A 16,164-nucleotide genomic window follows, 5' to 3' on the forward strand; every position below is an offset into this window, starting at 1 on the left:
TCTCCCCGGCGGGGAGCTGGCGGGCGGGGTGCTTCTGATGCCTTCAGGTCCTATCGGAATTCTGCAAATTAGTTCTTCAGCGCGCATGAGCCCACAAAGTGGCAAATTAAGATGTTTAAAGTAAGGGTCTGCTACATGTCAGCATATGTTTGTATACTTATTGAATCAACATGCCATTTTATTACAATAAAGGCTTTCTTATTCCACTTCACCAGGCCGAACTTCATTTGAAAAAGCCACAAAACTATGAGTGAACAAGTGAGTCTAATTCACTGGACTGGTAAAATTCGTGGACTGTAGTATTTGTGCTTTGGGGTTCATTTAGTCATTAACAGCTTTCATACATGACAAGTACACTTTAAACTAGCAGCTTCCCAGAGTACATGTTATATGTGATGATAACTCCAAATCTGCTTCAATTTGTAAAACTAGAACTTAATTTAAATGAGCTTCCGAAACGGTCTAAATATGAATTAAAATGTAAGGACCGAAACTTGTCTGGTTTGTAGCCCAAGTAAAAAAAAAAAGCACTGTCCCCTTCCCCATTATTACTGCCGTGATGCCCATGATGCCCTTGAGCAAGGCACATAACCTCCATTTGCAGATTAAGGAAGCTCAAATGATACTTTATAATAAATCAATTAAATAAAGTTAAATATAGAAATGATTGTTCAAATATTGTATCTGTCCCTACCAAATAAATGATAAATAAATAGAATAAAGACTTTTAATCATCTTACATTTCTGGCCACACTAATATCTGTGATCTCACAACCAAGTTTATGTTCTACAATAACACACATTTCATAACTTGTTATTTTACTGAGCTGGAACTGATTTATTTTAAATATCGTAAAATATGATTATTTATAGTCAACAAACTTAATAATTAAATATATTCCAACAGAAACACATACCCGGCAGTGTAGAGAGGGCTTTGAAACTATTTTCAGACAGTAAATGTACAGAACACTGTATAATTGAACACTTACATTAATAAATAAAATATGAAATATAGGGATACAAAATACAATAAAAACTTTACCTAAACTTCCATATTTTTATTGTACTTATTCAGTATATATTTGCCTTTAAAGAAAGTCAAACAAGCACTTCGAAATGTTTTAAATGTAAATATCTTTTCATTTCCTCATGTCCAGAGGAGCAACATCGGAGTTTTCGAGCTGCACCTGAACGCAGCATATTCCCCCCCTCTTGCGCGTCTCGAAACAAAAACAAGCAGAGAGCTCTGTTACAGGTAGTGCGACCAGCAGCGGCAGCACGAGGAGGAGAAGAAGAAGAAGAAGGAAGCGGCAGTCTGTCTCAACACTGTCGGTGTGCAGGAAGCAGTGTCCCCCCCCCCCCCCCCAGCTGCTCCGGGTCCAGTCGCCGGTTGGTGCGCTCCACATATGGTTCTCCTCCGGCACATCTCCATCGCCCTGACCGCCGCCGTGGCTGCCCTGGGCTCCGCTCTCTTCATCGCCTTGAACTTCTTCTACAAGAGGCGAATATGGTCACCGCAAGCGGAATACTGCACGATCAAAGAGGTGACATTTCTTCTTCTTCTTCTTCTTCTGTTGTTTAAACAACTATTTAACTTGCACGTGAAGGCTGAAACATGGTGGTGGTGATGATTATCAAGGTGTGATGATGCTTGGTGAATAAATGACAGTGGGGATGATTTTGATCATAATATTCCAAAATAAAAAAATGTGAATTGTGAGAACGATGATGATGATGATGATGAAGAAGAAGAGGAGGAAGATGATGCTGCTTATGACTAACTAACAGAGGATGACTTTGATTATGTGATGTTGATGATTGTACCACTGGTCCAGGAAATGAAAAGAGTGAGGATGATGAGGATGATGAGGAAGATGATGAAAGTGGTTTTTTGGATGGATGTCGTGATCGTGGTGAATCTGTCAGGAAGAGGTGACCATGATGTTACCATGATGATGAAGAAGAGGTTGGTGGGGGTAATGAGTACGTAGAAGCTGATGAAGATGATAGAAGGGATGGTGACGTGGGGAAAATAATGTTAACAGAGAAGAGGACAGTAAAGGTGAACGTGAAGATGAAGAGGATGTGGTAGCTGACATGATGATGATGATGATGATGATGATGATCCAGAAGGATATGAAGATGTGAACGTAGGGCTACGTGTCACGATACAGCGGTTACTAATTAATACATCACGATCCTGTAAGCAAGGCCGTTGATTGGGAATATTTGAAACCTGACTTTAGGAAAAGTGTCATAATATAAAGAACAGTAAAAGTAAATGTTACAACAGCTGCACCTTCATCTGCATTTATCACAGCACCACTGTGACAGGGCTCCTGCCAGGAGGGGGTGCATGTCTTTGCACCCTCCCACTGTGACGGGGCTCCTGCCATGAGAGGGTGCATGTCTTTGCACCCTCTCATGGCTCTCAAGGAAGCGTTCCCAACAGGCGCTGAACTCGTCTTTGTGATGGGTGTTCGTGTAGTTGAGGCCTGAGCAACTGTTGTCGTGTGTTTCCTGCTGACAGAAACACGCAGGGCTGGGGGGGGGGGGGGGGGGGTGACCGAGGGTCTTAATAAATGACTCTTCGATGGAGCAACTCGGCTGCAGCCTGAAAATCTTAATAAAATCTATTTGCATGTCTCTAATCTCGTTTCCCAGATTCAATCATCAGCAGCAGCCCATAATAAGCTTAGCCTCCTTTATCTGGCTCGGTCTGTCTTCTGTCTGCCAGAAGCTCGCTGCAGAGGGGGGGGGGGGCGTAAATGTTTTCATTCCGGCGGGAGCAAAATTGTACCGTGATGCATTGTAATCACGTCTTCGCCTTCAGAAAGCAGGGGAGTTGACTAACGGGGAGGGGGGGTTTGACCTTGGGGAGTTTCAGCAGGTGGGAGGGCGGCACATGCTCATTTACTCAGCGACAAACATTCTGTGAAAGAGCAGAAAGTCATCGAGCTGCTGGATTAATTGTACAAGCACCCAAAGGCCTTCAGTGTGTGAGATGAGATGAGATGATTTGTCTTCACGTCGAGACCTCAGGAGGTACAGTGGTCGTCCATCGGTCGGAAGGTCGGCGGTTCGATCCCCAGCCCCTGCAGTCAGCATGTCGAAGTGTCCTCGGCAAGATACTGAACCCCAACATCTGGCCGACGGTGTGTGAGTGTGTGTGAATGGTTATTTCCACCGACGAGCCTCTGACTCTGTGAGTGTACATTTAGCATTTACTGCATCTTAAATATATAATCTTGCATTATTATACAATGTTTTAGATTGTATTTGCAAAAGCCATGTGTTTGAAGTTACCTCGTCACATGGCAGTTTTCATCAGCAGGGTTTCTTGCAGCGTTCTATAACAAAGAGCTAACATCATGAGAGATTAAAACATTTGAATGAAATAAAACATTAACATTCAGGGAAGGAGAGCAGGGCTGACGCTGATCATGAGACCAGATGCATTGAGCTCTGAGGGGCTCAGAGGAATGGATACACTGTTTCCTTAAAGGTTCAGTTCATCTCTACGCTCCTTCATGACGTTTGGGGACTTTGAAAATCAAAATCAAAGCAGCAAAGATCGAGATATCTTGACACAGCTCCTACACTTCCCATAATGCAACCTGGCAGTTCCTCTCATCAGAGCCTTACCGCCTGGGAAACTTCACAATCAGTTTGTCACGCAGGTTTTCTGTATTTAGTCTGAGATATTTATAACTTTATGGAGCAACAAATACATTACACAACCAACAACGCAAGACAGAAATGACAGTTTGTGTCTTTAGGGAGACTTTTGTGTCGTTATTATACCAAAATATCTGTAGAATATCTGAAAAGAAATCAATATTAATGAGTCAAATTCATCTTTAAATGAGTTCATTGAGCGTGAGTCAGTGAACACATGGTTGTAACTTAAAAAGACTCAAGCCGGTTATGTGGGGGTGGTTGAAAAGCATTGTGGGTAATGTAGTTATTCACTAACAGGATAGAGAAAATGAAAACATTTAATGACAGAAGAACTCCTGGAACGCTGAACACGAGGGACTGATGATGTGTGTGTTAGAGCATCTCTTCTCCCTCCTGTAGAACACAGCTCTACGTTTGCTGTTCAGCGCTGCAGGCGAGCCGTGCTTCAGTGCTTCTGTGTGATAAAGCCGTTTCCTTTCCAAGCGTCTGCTTTGCTGGAGTGTCCTTGAGCAAAACGTTAAATCCCTGTCAGATCCAACAGAGCAGGTCTGCAGCGGAGCCGAGCTCTTCTCCTCCCCGTGGAGCAGAAATACAAGAGAAATCAATACAGCAGCACCGGTTTATGAGGAATGTGTGAACCAGCTTAGGTTAAAATGTAAAAGAAGAAGTCTGTGAAGTATTTAAACTGACAAAGGGAGCAGCGGAGAGGGAATGTCTTTGTTTTGTTCAAAGCTTCAGATAAACGTCTCCTGTATAATCTTGGAGATCTGGGTGAGGTGACGCAGAGCAAATATGCAAAATATGAATCACGTTGTATAAAGTCCAAGCTGATAGTGCTGCAGAAAGAGTTAAAGCAGCACGAGCTGTGCAGCCCCAGCTGCTGCAGAGCGGCTCCACGCCGTCAGGGTGTGAGCTTTGTCTCCCAGCGCACTGCATGAGATAGAAATACATGGAGGCGCGCTACATGTCCACCATGCTTATCTGAGGCTGCGTTCAGAAACATGTCCGATGAAACTGAATTTATTACCAAAATATCTTCAATTCTGACTTAATTACAGTCTACAATCTAATTAGTGCTAATTCTGAAGTTACACTTTTGAAATGATCTAAAGTCTTCATCTTAAGTGTGATCATTCTTTATAAGGAAACTAAAACCGCACCCGCTTTCTAAAAGGGCTGATATGAATCTGCACAGAGCCGCACATCCACACACGGTATGAGTAACGTCTGACCTTGTGTGACTTTTAAAAAAGGAGTTGACTGACGCGTGCAGGATCTCGGAGGGGTTGTGGAGTCTCAGGTGCAAAGAGAGCGTGGAGGTTTGGAACCTTTACTGAGTGTCAGCCACTTGTCTTCCTGCAGAAACACAATTACTCTGTGTGTGTGTGTGTGTGTGTGTGTGTGTGTGTGTGTGTGTGTGTGTGTGTGTGTGTGTGTGTGTGTGTGTGTGTGTGTGTGTGTGTGTGTGTGTGTGTGTGTGTGTGTGTGTGTCCTCTTCAATCTGATCTAAAGATGCAGCAATACAGAGCAGGGTTATCACGATGCTGCTCTGGGATGTCTTTAACTTTTTACCTCTAGAGGTTTGCAGACGCTGATTCATATTCCTGAACATTATGAAGTGTCTCTTGCACACCCGGGGTCACATTCCCACACGTCTAATGCATTCAGTTTGATACATAATGAGGATCCAGTCTGCAGAAGTGCCAATCGTGAAGTTGGTAGATAATCGGAGCTGTGAGAAGTTGCAGCATTGAGTTTTATACAATCAATTTCCCTGGCGGCTCTTTTGGCAAAGAATGTAACAGACGTTCATTTATATGTGATTCTGCGGAGAGGATGTTCTATGTGGATTTAACAGATGGAGAATTCCAAAAACGATATTTACAGGTCTTTATTAGTGTGTAACAACCTTAATCTCTAATATTTGAGACCAATCAGTACAGATTATGACACATATATATATATATATCTATACATCTTAACTCTTGTTATTTGATATAATTATATAAAAGGTTGTCAAATGTTGTTAAAAATGATATGAGATGATTTATTTGCTCTAAGTTTTTATTACATCCCTCATTAGATTTGAACGTTTTGATGACTGTCGGCTGAGAACTTACAGGCTTCACAGAAGCTCACGGACAACAATTCAAAAGAGAGAGAAGCCCGAGTGTGTGACCTCCTTGTGTTGCTCTGATGGATCACTATGTGCTCTTGTGCTCTAGATAAGGTCTAAAAACATCTTGCTCCAGTGATTTGATATCCTCGAGCAACTCCAGAATAATGAATATTTAGAATAACCTATAGAATTGGGAGCTTGTCCATCACGATGCCCCAGAGGCTGAGGTCACACGAACACCTGTTGATTCCACCGTGTTCAGGTTCTGCCTCATGTGCGTCATCATTCATCTCTTCATTCAACAATGTGTGTTTCATGTGTGTGACGGTGTCTGTGCTCTGCCTGCAGGAGGAGGAGGAGCGTGGGAAGCGTCAGGTGCTGGTCCTCGGTCTGGACGGAGCCGGGAAGAGCAGCATGTTGCAGGGTTTGACCCCCGGGGAGGCTAAGAGAGGCCGCTGCCGGCCCACCCGCGGCTTCAACTTCATGAGTCTCAACGCCCCCGCCTGTCAGCTCGACTTCCTGGAGAGTAAGTCTCCTCGTATCCCTGAAAATCAAACCCCTGCAGGCTCTGTGTGGAATCCACAAGGCATTTATGTTTGATCAAACAGCACGAAGGCGAGAATCGGAAAGCTTTGGTTGCTGCTCTCTTCAGTACAGTTGTTTCATTACACACGCAGTATATCAAACAGCTCAACAGAGACGCAGCTTGTGGGAGGTGAGAGGCTGAGATATAAATAACCATGCTGATGATTAGCATGGAGATGAGTTAGCATGCTAATGTTAGCATTGTGTTATGTTAAAGGGATGATCAGTTCACAGCTTTGCCTCCCATCTCCTCCCTGAAGGCTCAGTGCATCAATCATGGGCGGCACAGAGGCCATGACACGATGTGTTCACTGACTCGGGTTTGTGTTCGGTAGAGAACCTTACAAACTGTAACTGTGACCCTTTTTATGTCGCAGGTATTATTTCATGTTACTCAAATTAAAATGGTGGAGATCAAATCACTCGGGTCCAAAAGGGAAAAGACGGATGAGTCCAGTTAGATTGTATTTATGTACAAAGTCATAAATCCTGCTAATTAGCATTCCACTGAAAGCCACAGCGCTGCACTAAAAATAACATAAATCACTTCGCGGCTCGTTCAGACCGTCTGAGTGTGAGACTCTCAGAATGTGTGTGTGTGTGTGTGTGTGTGTGTATTCGGAGGAATGTGTCACACTCAGCCGCTGATTTATTCATGATCTGAACACAGAGATCAGTGGGCGCCGAGAATCCTTTTCTCATCCTCTGAAAGTAAGAGGAACATATGTCACCGCCCACTCGCTCAGAGAACTCCAGTGGCCCGGCGCAGTAAATGTTGGAGTCTTTGTCTGGCTGACGTTGACGCAGAGGCATGTCGACAGCCGAGTGCACACTTACACACATCAGGAGCAGCACGGCGCACAGGGACCCACGACATCGCTGAGGGAAATGGAGCTAAAAGCCTTTAAAGTCGGAATGAAAAGATGCAGATCAGATCAGTTAGAGGAGCCGCTTCAGGCTTTGAGCGGCTGACATTTGGGTTTGTGCGAAAGGGAACTGACAAACAGTGTCAGGAAGAAGTTCCTTATATTTGACTAGTTGTTTGATTTGAGCTCACAAACTTGACCTTAAACAGACACTATTACACCGTCGCTGTCAAGTATATTAAATGTTCAGTGTTGGTTTCAACAGGTAACAAACATGAGCTCCTCGCTCTTCACTCACACGCTGCGTCTGCTCACGATCTTTACAACTACTGGATTCAAACATGGATAGTTAACACCTGTAAGAAGCAAACCACTGCCAGGCAACAGGGGAAAGAAAACACTGTTTGTATTTCCTCTCTGACGTTTGTGCTGAGATAACATATGGAGGGTCAGGGTTACAGATGGGGCGAGGGGAACCACACATCAACGGGGAAACAGACTTTGACATGTCGTGCAGGTCTTGGGATTCAGCATATTTGGGGGTCAAATTCAAATTTAGTTGAACTTTGTCTGCAGTGTGGTAGCGCACGCAATGTGCAGCCACAACCTCCATTGGAAACATCGCCGAGGTAGCTCTGCTCTCAGGACTGCAACTTAGTTCAATATGTACGAACATCCCCATCATGCACCCCCGTATGACTCAGTGTCTGCTGTGTGTTCATATGGGTGTGTATCTAATAAGGTGGCAGGACGAGCGTCCCGCTGAGCTCCCTCTGAGTAAGAAACACAAGCTGCTCGCTCCGCTGAGCGTCGGGTCCACCCTCTGTGCAATATGTATTTATTGCTGCCACATCACATCGGTTAAAGGTACATCACTACCTAGTTACCTAGCAACGTTCTCCATTAAGTCCAGCACTAATGAATTCCTGCTGGCTTGTGCTGTGCTGAACTCTGAGGGTGGTGACGACTGGAAGTCGTTCCCTCCGGTGTGCGAGCGACGATTGGTTTTGGCCGCAGAGCGCCGCTGGTCATTATAGCCGTATGTCAGTTCTTCTGCACAGTGTGGGAAGGTAATGACGCACTTATTATGAAACTTTCCCCTCTATTAAAGCTGGTAACACAATGTTCTAAAGCATTGTCCTGTGACTGCGGGGTGCTGTTGGCACTGAAGTGCTGCAGAATCTGGGTAATACTGGACCTGATGATGTCAGGTGACTCGGGATAGATCATTATCTGTGTAAACATGTTCCTCTAAAGCAGGGCTGTCAAACTCATCTTAGTTCAGGGGCCACATAAAGGCCGGACCAGTAACATCACAGCATAATAACATATAAATAACAACAACTCCAAATGTTTCCTTCGTTTTAGTGCAAGAAAGCACGTTCTGAAAACGTTCACATATCTTTTTACAAAACATTATTAACAGCCTGAAATGTCTTAAGGACAAAAGACTTCAACATTATTAAGCCTCAGTTGATTATTTACACATGTGTGTTACAACTTACAGGTCACAGTGTGTCTACAAAGACACAACACATTGTGTCACATGTATCTGGAACAGTACTTTACTTTATGATCAAACACATTTTTACACTTTGCAAAGTCATCCCGCGGGCCGGATTGGACCCTCTGGTGGGCCGGTTTTTGGTCCGCGGGCCGCATGTTTGACACCCCTGCTCTAAACCCCACTGAGATCTAACCCCTCCTTGTTTAAAACATAACGAATAACGCTGCTCTGCTTTTGTCACCAGACAGATCAAGTCAAACACACTTCAACACTCAATACAAGAATAATGTGACATATAAATCTGGAACCCTTAAAAAAGGGAAACAGGATGCGAACAAAGTGCCGTCTTTGTGATTTCATCCCTCAGAGAAAACCAGATTTAATTCGGTCCGCTGCACTTCTGAAAAATCTTTGGCCAATTTGTTCAGAAGAAGGATGCCAGAAGCGTATCTAATTCTATCTATCGATCTTTCCACTTAATTAAGAAGTTAGAAAGTGGGGAGCGATGTACCGGGGGAAGAAACTTAGTGATCTCTCTCCTGGTGATAATAAAATACAGGTGCTCCTGTGCATTTAAATATTAAATATAATAAATAATATAGCTCGAAACCTGAAAGTCAAAGATGGATTGAAATCAGAAAGTCTGTTTGTTACGACATCTAAATGTTTTCTCTGCTGCAGTCGGTGGTGGGGAGGACCTGCGGCGGTACTGGTCCGACTACCTGAGGAAGACTCACGTTCTGGTGTATGTGGTGGACTCCTCTGACAGGAGCCGCCTCCCATTGGCTAAGGCTGAACTGCACCGCCTGCTGAGGGTGGAGCCCCAGCTGCCTGTGGTTGTCCTGGGAAACAAGCAGGTAGAGTCATTTTCATCCCAGCAAGCCGTTTTTTATCACACGATGTTATTGACAATGCAGACTTGATGTTAAGAGTGATGCATTACATGACACAAGGAGTTTACAGAGTTTGCAAATTACATTTTGCACCATATGGAAATGAATGGAAACCAATGGCTGCCTGGCAGAACATAGATATTCATCCAAAACTCAGAAGATGGTGCAGCATGCACAAGTTTACAGCTGGAGTGCATGGTACACATAACAGTGATTCAAGACGTAAAACTAGAAGAAGACCCAAAATGTGTTTGGAAATGCAATTACTAAAAATGAAATTGTTGGAGGAGAAGTGTCCGTAATGGAGATGGATGTGTTGGAGCGAGCAGGTACACCGTACTTTCCTTTTCATTAAGCCAGCAGTGATGATCCATTAGACTCGTGAAATAAACATTTCTACATTTCCTCCTCAGCTCATATTTCTTCCGCCTGCTCAGCACTTGTGGAATTATACATGACCCTCCGAGGGGAAGCAGGAATACTTGTCTCATCTACTGTCAGAGCGCTGCAGCTCTTTCATCCTCTCAGCACTGAGCGCCACTTGCATTATTGGCAAAGAAAACTCATCCCACTCACCGTGAAGTCATTTGAGTTGAGCTCGATGCAAACATGTTCAGGTGCGGTCCAGTTAGATTGTGCAGAAAGCTAAATCGGGATGAAAAACATCCAAAAGCACGAGGCGTTTCAAACTACAGGTGTGAAATGAACACCCTTCATTCCCTGCTTTCATCTTCAATACTAATACGGAAACTTTGAACATCAAAACGAATATCTACTAGAGAAATGAAAGAGAGTCGAGTGCCCTTTTAAACCTTTTGCCTATTGATATGAAAGAAGCTGCAGGAATACAGATTTCCTTTCAGGTAACACTGTTTGATGTTACAAGTGCAATATTTCCAAGTAAGTATGCCTTTGATGATCTGCAGGTTCAAGAACATGCATCTAGGTTCAAACTAGATTATTTAGTTAAATAATGAATGCTTATTAGACGTCTATGTAACATGTATAACCGTTGTTTTCACAGCAGTTGAATGACCATTTCAACATGTAGTTAAACTGATTCACGAGTAATATAAATAATGTAATACAAAATCCACCAATTAACCAAATTTTGCTTGTTTTTTTGTTGTTTCTTGCATGCAAACGACCAGTTATGTCCAAATATATCATTCCAGTTGTGTTTGCAAACAGCTAATTGGAAGACAATGGAGGCTGCACAAAGTCTGTGTATTTGGAACATATTAATCAGAAGTGTTTTTCTTTAGCACTTCAAGCGTATAATAATAAATCACTGCACTCACGTGTGCTATGTGTAAATGCATGTCGAATTATTACAAGCGAAAATTCATAAGGAAAGGACTGCAGGAAAACAAAAAAGTTGTTTGACTAACTTTTAACTATGTTTTGAATGATAAAGAGGTCTTTGTCACGCTGTGCACATGACGCAGGTATAAGAAAAAGAAGTCCTCTGTAGGAGGAGCCGTTTCTGACAGTGATACTGGCTCTCACCCACCACACTGCTTTGTTCTCTGCTTCGGCACTCGCTCCGTTTAGTACAAAGGATGTTTCCAGAAGAACCTGAGAGCTGGAAAAGATGTGTCGGTGCAAAGAAGCGAGGCGGAACATCTATAGAATCTGAACTGGGTGGAATGGGTTTTGTAGGATGGTGGCGTTCACGTACACACATATTAACATACATGCATATATGGCATCTAGGCCTGTTGTGTAATTGTGTTCTTTCTTGTGCAGTCAGTTTTTTGAGGTTGAATATTTGTTTGTACTGCAGATATAAGTTAAAGTTATAGCTGATTCCAATAACAACCCAGTTTGTGTAGATTCTTCTTTTAACAAAACAACAAGACACTTTCTGTTTCTTGCTACTGAAGTTAACTGTTAGCACGTAGCTAACCTCGCTAGTGAGCTGTGTATTTAATCATAGTTCGAAATATTGCTGCCAAAATATGTCAAACACACAGACAGTGTAGTTCGCATTTGTCTCACAACTAAGTTTACGTACGTTAGACTTGAATGGGAAACGCAAGCAAACTATGTTTACCGACAAAGAGCTGCCTATTTAGCCAAATGTTGCTAGCTAGGTTAGCGTTTAAGTTTGACTTAACGCACATTGTCAAAATTCACCCAATTTTCACCCAAATGTACCAAAACGTGGCTAAATACTAATTATTATCGTGGTCAGTTGTTTGTGTTGACTCACAACTAAGCTAACGCAACTACGGTGTAAACCGCTAACAAGACAAGCTAAAGCTAGCTACTTATCTTTATGGACATTTCTTTTCATCTTTCTATGAAGAGCTGTATACATTTTAACACAAAAGAACATGTTGAACAGAGATTTCAGACTCACATCCATCATACCACACATTGTATGTACCCTATGTTGTAATTTGGTGATTGTCAGCCATTTCCAGTCAAACTGAGTTGAACTGTTTTCACCCACTTCACAGGATAAGCCCAACGCCGTGAGCGTGTCGGAGCTGCATGAAGCGTTGTCTCTGAGCTCCATCACGGAGGAGAGGAAGCTGTTCCTCTTGGCTGCACAGCTGGGCTCGGATGGGGCCCTGAGGAACTCCTGCCAGGGCCTGGACACCTTCCAGGATCTGCTGCTCCAGCTCGTCTGATCTCATCCCCCCCCCCCCCCCCCTCACAGAGCAGAGGAGTAGGACATGGAGGGATGGAAAACAAAAGGGATGGCTTAAAGCAATCTTCCTCCTCATCTTCCTCTTCATTGCTTAAGCTCCAGCAGAGGAGGAGGAGGAGGAGGAGGAGGAGTTGATGAAGGCTGAGGGAAAAGAGACAGAGATGGAGCGCACAGCCTCGCACTACCTCCTTGTTTTCCTCCTCGCCCCTTTTCAAAGCACATCAGCTGGTTTCAGATAATCCTTCTGCTCATCTCATTTTACTATTTTCTTTTGACTTGACTCGTCTTACTCATTGGAGGAGAGGAGGTGCAGAGCGAGGAGGACGGCGACCGTGACTCAGAGCCACAAACCTCACCTCCTTCGCACGAGTCTGAATGTGACTCGTAGATTGTACTGTGTATAAACTGAAACATGTGGAGTTTGTAGATGCATTTATAGATTTCGTCTGGTTTGCTGTTTTCTGAAAAACCTTTAGTGTGCGACCAGAGAAGTCAGCGGAGCAAACAGGGAATATTCAGGTTTGCAAAGGTTGCAGCACCACCGGGGACTCAAACTGCACCAGCTGTGAATGTTTAGAAGATACTCGCTGACTCCTACATTTAAACTTCTCTGAGATGTAGGGAAATTTAAAAAGCACCCTTTGACATCTTTGAGAAGCAGCGGGTTATTTTTCCTGTCGAAATCCTTACAGAAGAAGTTTCTACACTTGTCCGTGACTTTCTTCACAAGAGAGCGTTTTAGTTTTATTTGAAAAGCGATTCCTACGCAGCCACATATCCCACATGTTAGCTAAACACATTTCTTTATCAGATGACACTTCGGACAGAACTATGTAGAGACACAATCAGGAAGCTCACAAGGTCAAAGTTCATAAGGAAGACAACTTCCCGCAGTTCGTGGCTGAAGCTGCTTCATTACTGAGCGTTAGCTTACCAAGCTAAAGCTAATGAACAGGCTATGCTTTCAAAGCGCTCTCGCAATCCGTTTGCGCCACAGTTAGATCCCCGTGTAGACGACAGACAAGAAGTAGAATCCAGCGGAACACACATCGTTGAATGTGTGAATGCAGACGTGACGTATTTGACTTTAATGCTACTTGTACAGACAAACTGGAGTTAGCTAGATTCTGATTTGTAATGCTGTATGTGTGCAGCAATGTTTGATGCACACATTTTTAATGAACGTGAAGTTTTATTCCTTTTGATGTACTGTAATTCTGCAGAAATGTTGTTTTCGCAGTAACCAAGAGTTTCGTGGATTGCTGTTTGTGCACTGTTTTGATAACCAATGACTGCTCGTCATTCTTGTTTTTATGTGTCATGTAAATGGAACTGTTAGATATGAATTCATGCATGTTTTTATGTTTTATTCTTTTTTTAAACGTGTCAGCTGCAGTTTCTTAAACAGCAAATGTCCATTTGAGTTATTTAGTCTTAAAGAGGAACTGGTTTTGCACATGAAAGTGTGTTTCAAGGTGTCGGGGAGTACTGCTGCGCACGTGTGTTTAGTGAAATCTGAGGAATGTCCTCAAGTGATGTCAATCTGCTCATCTCGGTTTGAGGCTCGAGGCTACATTAGACGCTACTAGCATAGCACGCCGGAATCTCCTACCGAACTGTCAGCAGTCGAGTTGCATTGTGGGTAATGTAGGCGTCGGGTTTTGGGTTTTGAATCTGTTGTTCTGCTGTATCGATTTTTATCTTTTTTTTTTACTGTCCATCATGAGTCCAACAGTGTTAAACACACACACACACACACACACACACACACACACACACACACACACACACACACACTACCTATATTATTTTATTCATTTGAAGTTTTTGCTTGATTATATTTTTGCCTGTTTGTTTGCATTATATAACTTTTGAATTTGCTTGTAATGCTTATTGAGGTTTTTAAAAATAAAAAATGAATCTCACCTGCACAACTTGCTTCTTTTCTTAATCTTTGAATGTGTTTTTCTGTAATTAAGTATATAATAGATTGAACATTTTAAAATCTATTAATTTACCCTTCTAATCTCATATCCTCTCAAGAAGATTGGGATCTCTTTTGCATTGAATATCAAAGAGGTACAAATGGAAACATGTAGAGACGAAAACAAGTTATGTACTCAACCTGTGTACAACATGTGCTCAACCAATAACAACTGTCTCACCCCACTGAAAACAACGTGGATGGATCTACACGTGACAAACAACCTGATAACAAGCACAGCATTGAGTCTTTCCCTTCATCTCTGCTGACTGAGCATGTCAATGCAAACACAGCAGATACACATCTATACGCCTCTTTAGGTCGGCTGACCTTGTTTTTGTCGGGCAAAGTTCCTCAAGTGGTCTAACAGGAAGCTGTTTTTGCTGAGACGTCACTCTGGCACAGTTACAGTGTTTTCCACAGCTGCCGGCGCTGCAGGTCACTCTGACCGTGGACAGCGTGACTCACAGTTTATAGACGATTGCTCGTCATCTTGCAAAATGAAAGAAATAACTAGTAATGTTGTGATGTTAGGCGAAACCCATTAAAGTGGAGTTTTATATTCTCAGGGTTACATGCTCCTGTGCTGGCTGAGAAAATGATATCACTATGTGTGGTTACGCCACAATAAGGATGTTAATCTTACATTATGGAGGGTCATATCTGAAGCATGCAGGCTCTTTATTCTGTACGAGTTCAAACTGCAGAAGCATTTCACTGATAAAAATAACCTGCTTCCTTATAGTTTTTAAGCCCTGCCCACTGCAAATGGGCAGGTCTTAAAACTGCGTATAACAAAGAAGGTTGGTCCTCTAACTGGCTTCAAGTTTATTCTGTAATCAGAAAGTCTGCCTTTAGTTTTTGTGCACCAAACACATGGCTTTATGTGCGACACATTCTCTCCTGGACACTTCAACACAATGATCTCGAACCACTTCACCTCAGTGTGCACTTGTTTTCAGAGAATTGTCCTTCGTATTTCTCTGCTTAATACAAAGGTTTGAATGAAAATACTGTTTATTACGACACCAAGCTGAGTGAAATGATCAGGAAGTGTCAGGATAAGAGCTGTTATGATTCTGTAAATGCTCAGAAAAGGTGCTTCAATGCTTCCTTTGTCTCACACAGCAGTGTACACTGGAACGTGCTTTACCAAAGGAACATCTACAACATCTATTGTAGTGAATTGAGTTCTAGTAAAAACCTTTTTTACTGGACGAGTCTTTACAAACACTTGTGCAGTTTCCTCGCCGCGCTCCTCAACGTGCCGATGGAGTTTTCTCGACGCTCAAACACATTGTTCGGTGGAGCAACGCTGTAAATGATTGACAGCAGACAAGGTCAACACAACATAAGCAGGTAAAACTATTGCTTTTCTGGACACTTGTGCGGCAGATAATCTGAAACAACAACGGAGGACCATAAAGACGAACTGAAGGTTGACAGGGTCCGTTGCTAAAGACCTTTCCTCTAGTTCCACCATGAGGTTGAGTTTGAAGGGAAATATTTCAATAACTATGGGATGGATCGCCGTGGCTCTGGGTACAAACGTTCCCGCTGACTTGGTGTTTCCATGATTGGTCATCGATTTCTCAGGTTTTGGGTTACAGACATTCAGTACATTTACATGGACTCAGGTTACAGCTGTCGAAACAACATCAGATGTTGTATAGCAAGGAACTCTTTCAACACAATGAAAATCCAAAGTAATCCTGTTTAACCAATGTGCCCCTGTCGGAAAATTAGCATGAGGAAGTAAAAAATCGTGGACAATTTTGACAAACAGTCAGTGTTTTATAATCTTAAAATTAAAACCATTTCCCTCTCATCAGGACCTGGAAACAGTTTGCTCTGCTTTCATCATGGA

General features: G+C 42.9%; 1 protein-coding gene across 1 annotated transcript; it reads left to right on the forward strand.

The window, feature by feature from the left end:
* Positions 1 to 1,257: 1,257 nt before the first annotated feature.
* Positions 1,258 to 14,206, forward strand: arl10 (ADP-ribosylation factor-like 10). Its single transcript, XM_029448994.1, has 4 exons — positions 1,258 to 1,547; positions 6,152 to 6,329; positions 9,443 to 9,618; positions 12,120 to 14,206. Exons 1-4 carry the CDS (start codon positions 1,410 to 1,412, stop codon positions 12,291 to 12,293), a joined length of 666 nt encoding a protein of 221 aa, XP_029304854.1. The 5' UTR covers positions 1,258 to 1,409; the 3' UTR covers positions 12,294 to 14,206.
* Positions 14,207 to 16,164: the final 1,958 nt, after the last annotated feature.

Source organism: Cottoperca gobio, chromosome 14 (genome assembly GCF_900634415.1).
Source record: "Cottoperca gobio chromosome 14, fCotGob3.1, whole genome shotgun sequence".
Classification (NCBI taxonomy): domain Eukaryota; kingdom Metazoa; phylum Chordata; class Actinopteri; order Perciformes; family Bovichtidae; genus Cottoperca; species Cottoperca gobio.

Coding starts and splice junctions, on each gene's coding strand:
- arl10 (XM_029448994.1), top strand. CDS start 1,410: ATGGTTCTCCTCCGGCACATCTCCATCGCCCTGACCGCCGCCGTGGCT. Junction 6,330..9,442: donor TCAGCTCGACTTCCTGGAGA/GTAAGTCTCCTC, acceptor TCTCTGCTGCAG/TCGGTGGTGGGGAGGACCTG. Junction 9,619..12,119: donor TTGTCCTGGGAAACAAGCAG/GTAGAGTCATTT, acceptor CCCACTTCACAG/GATAAGCCCAACGCCGTGAG.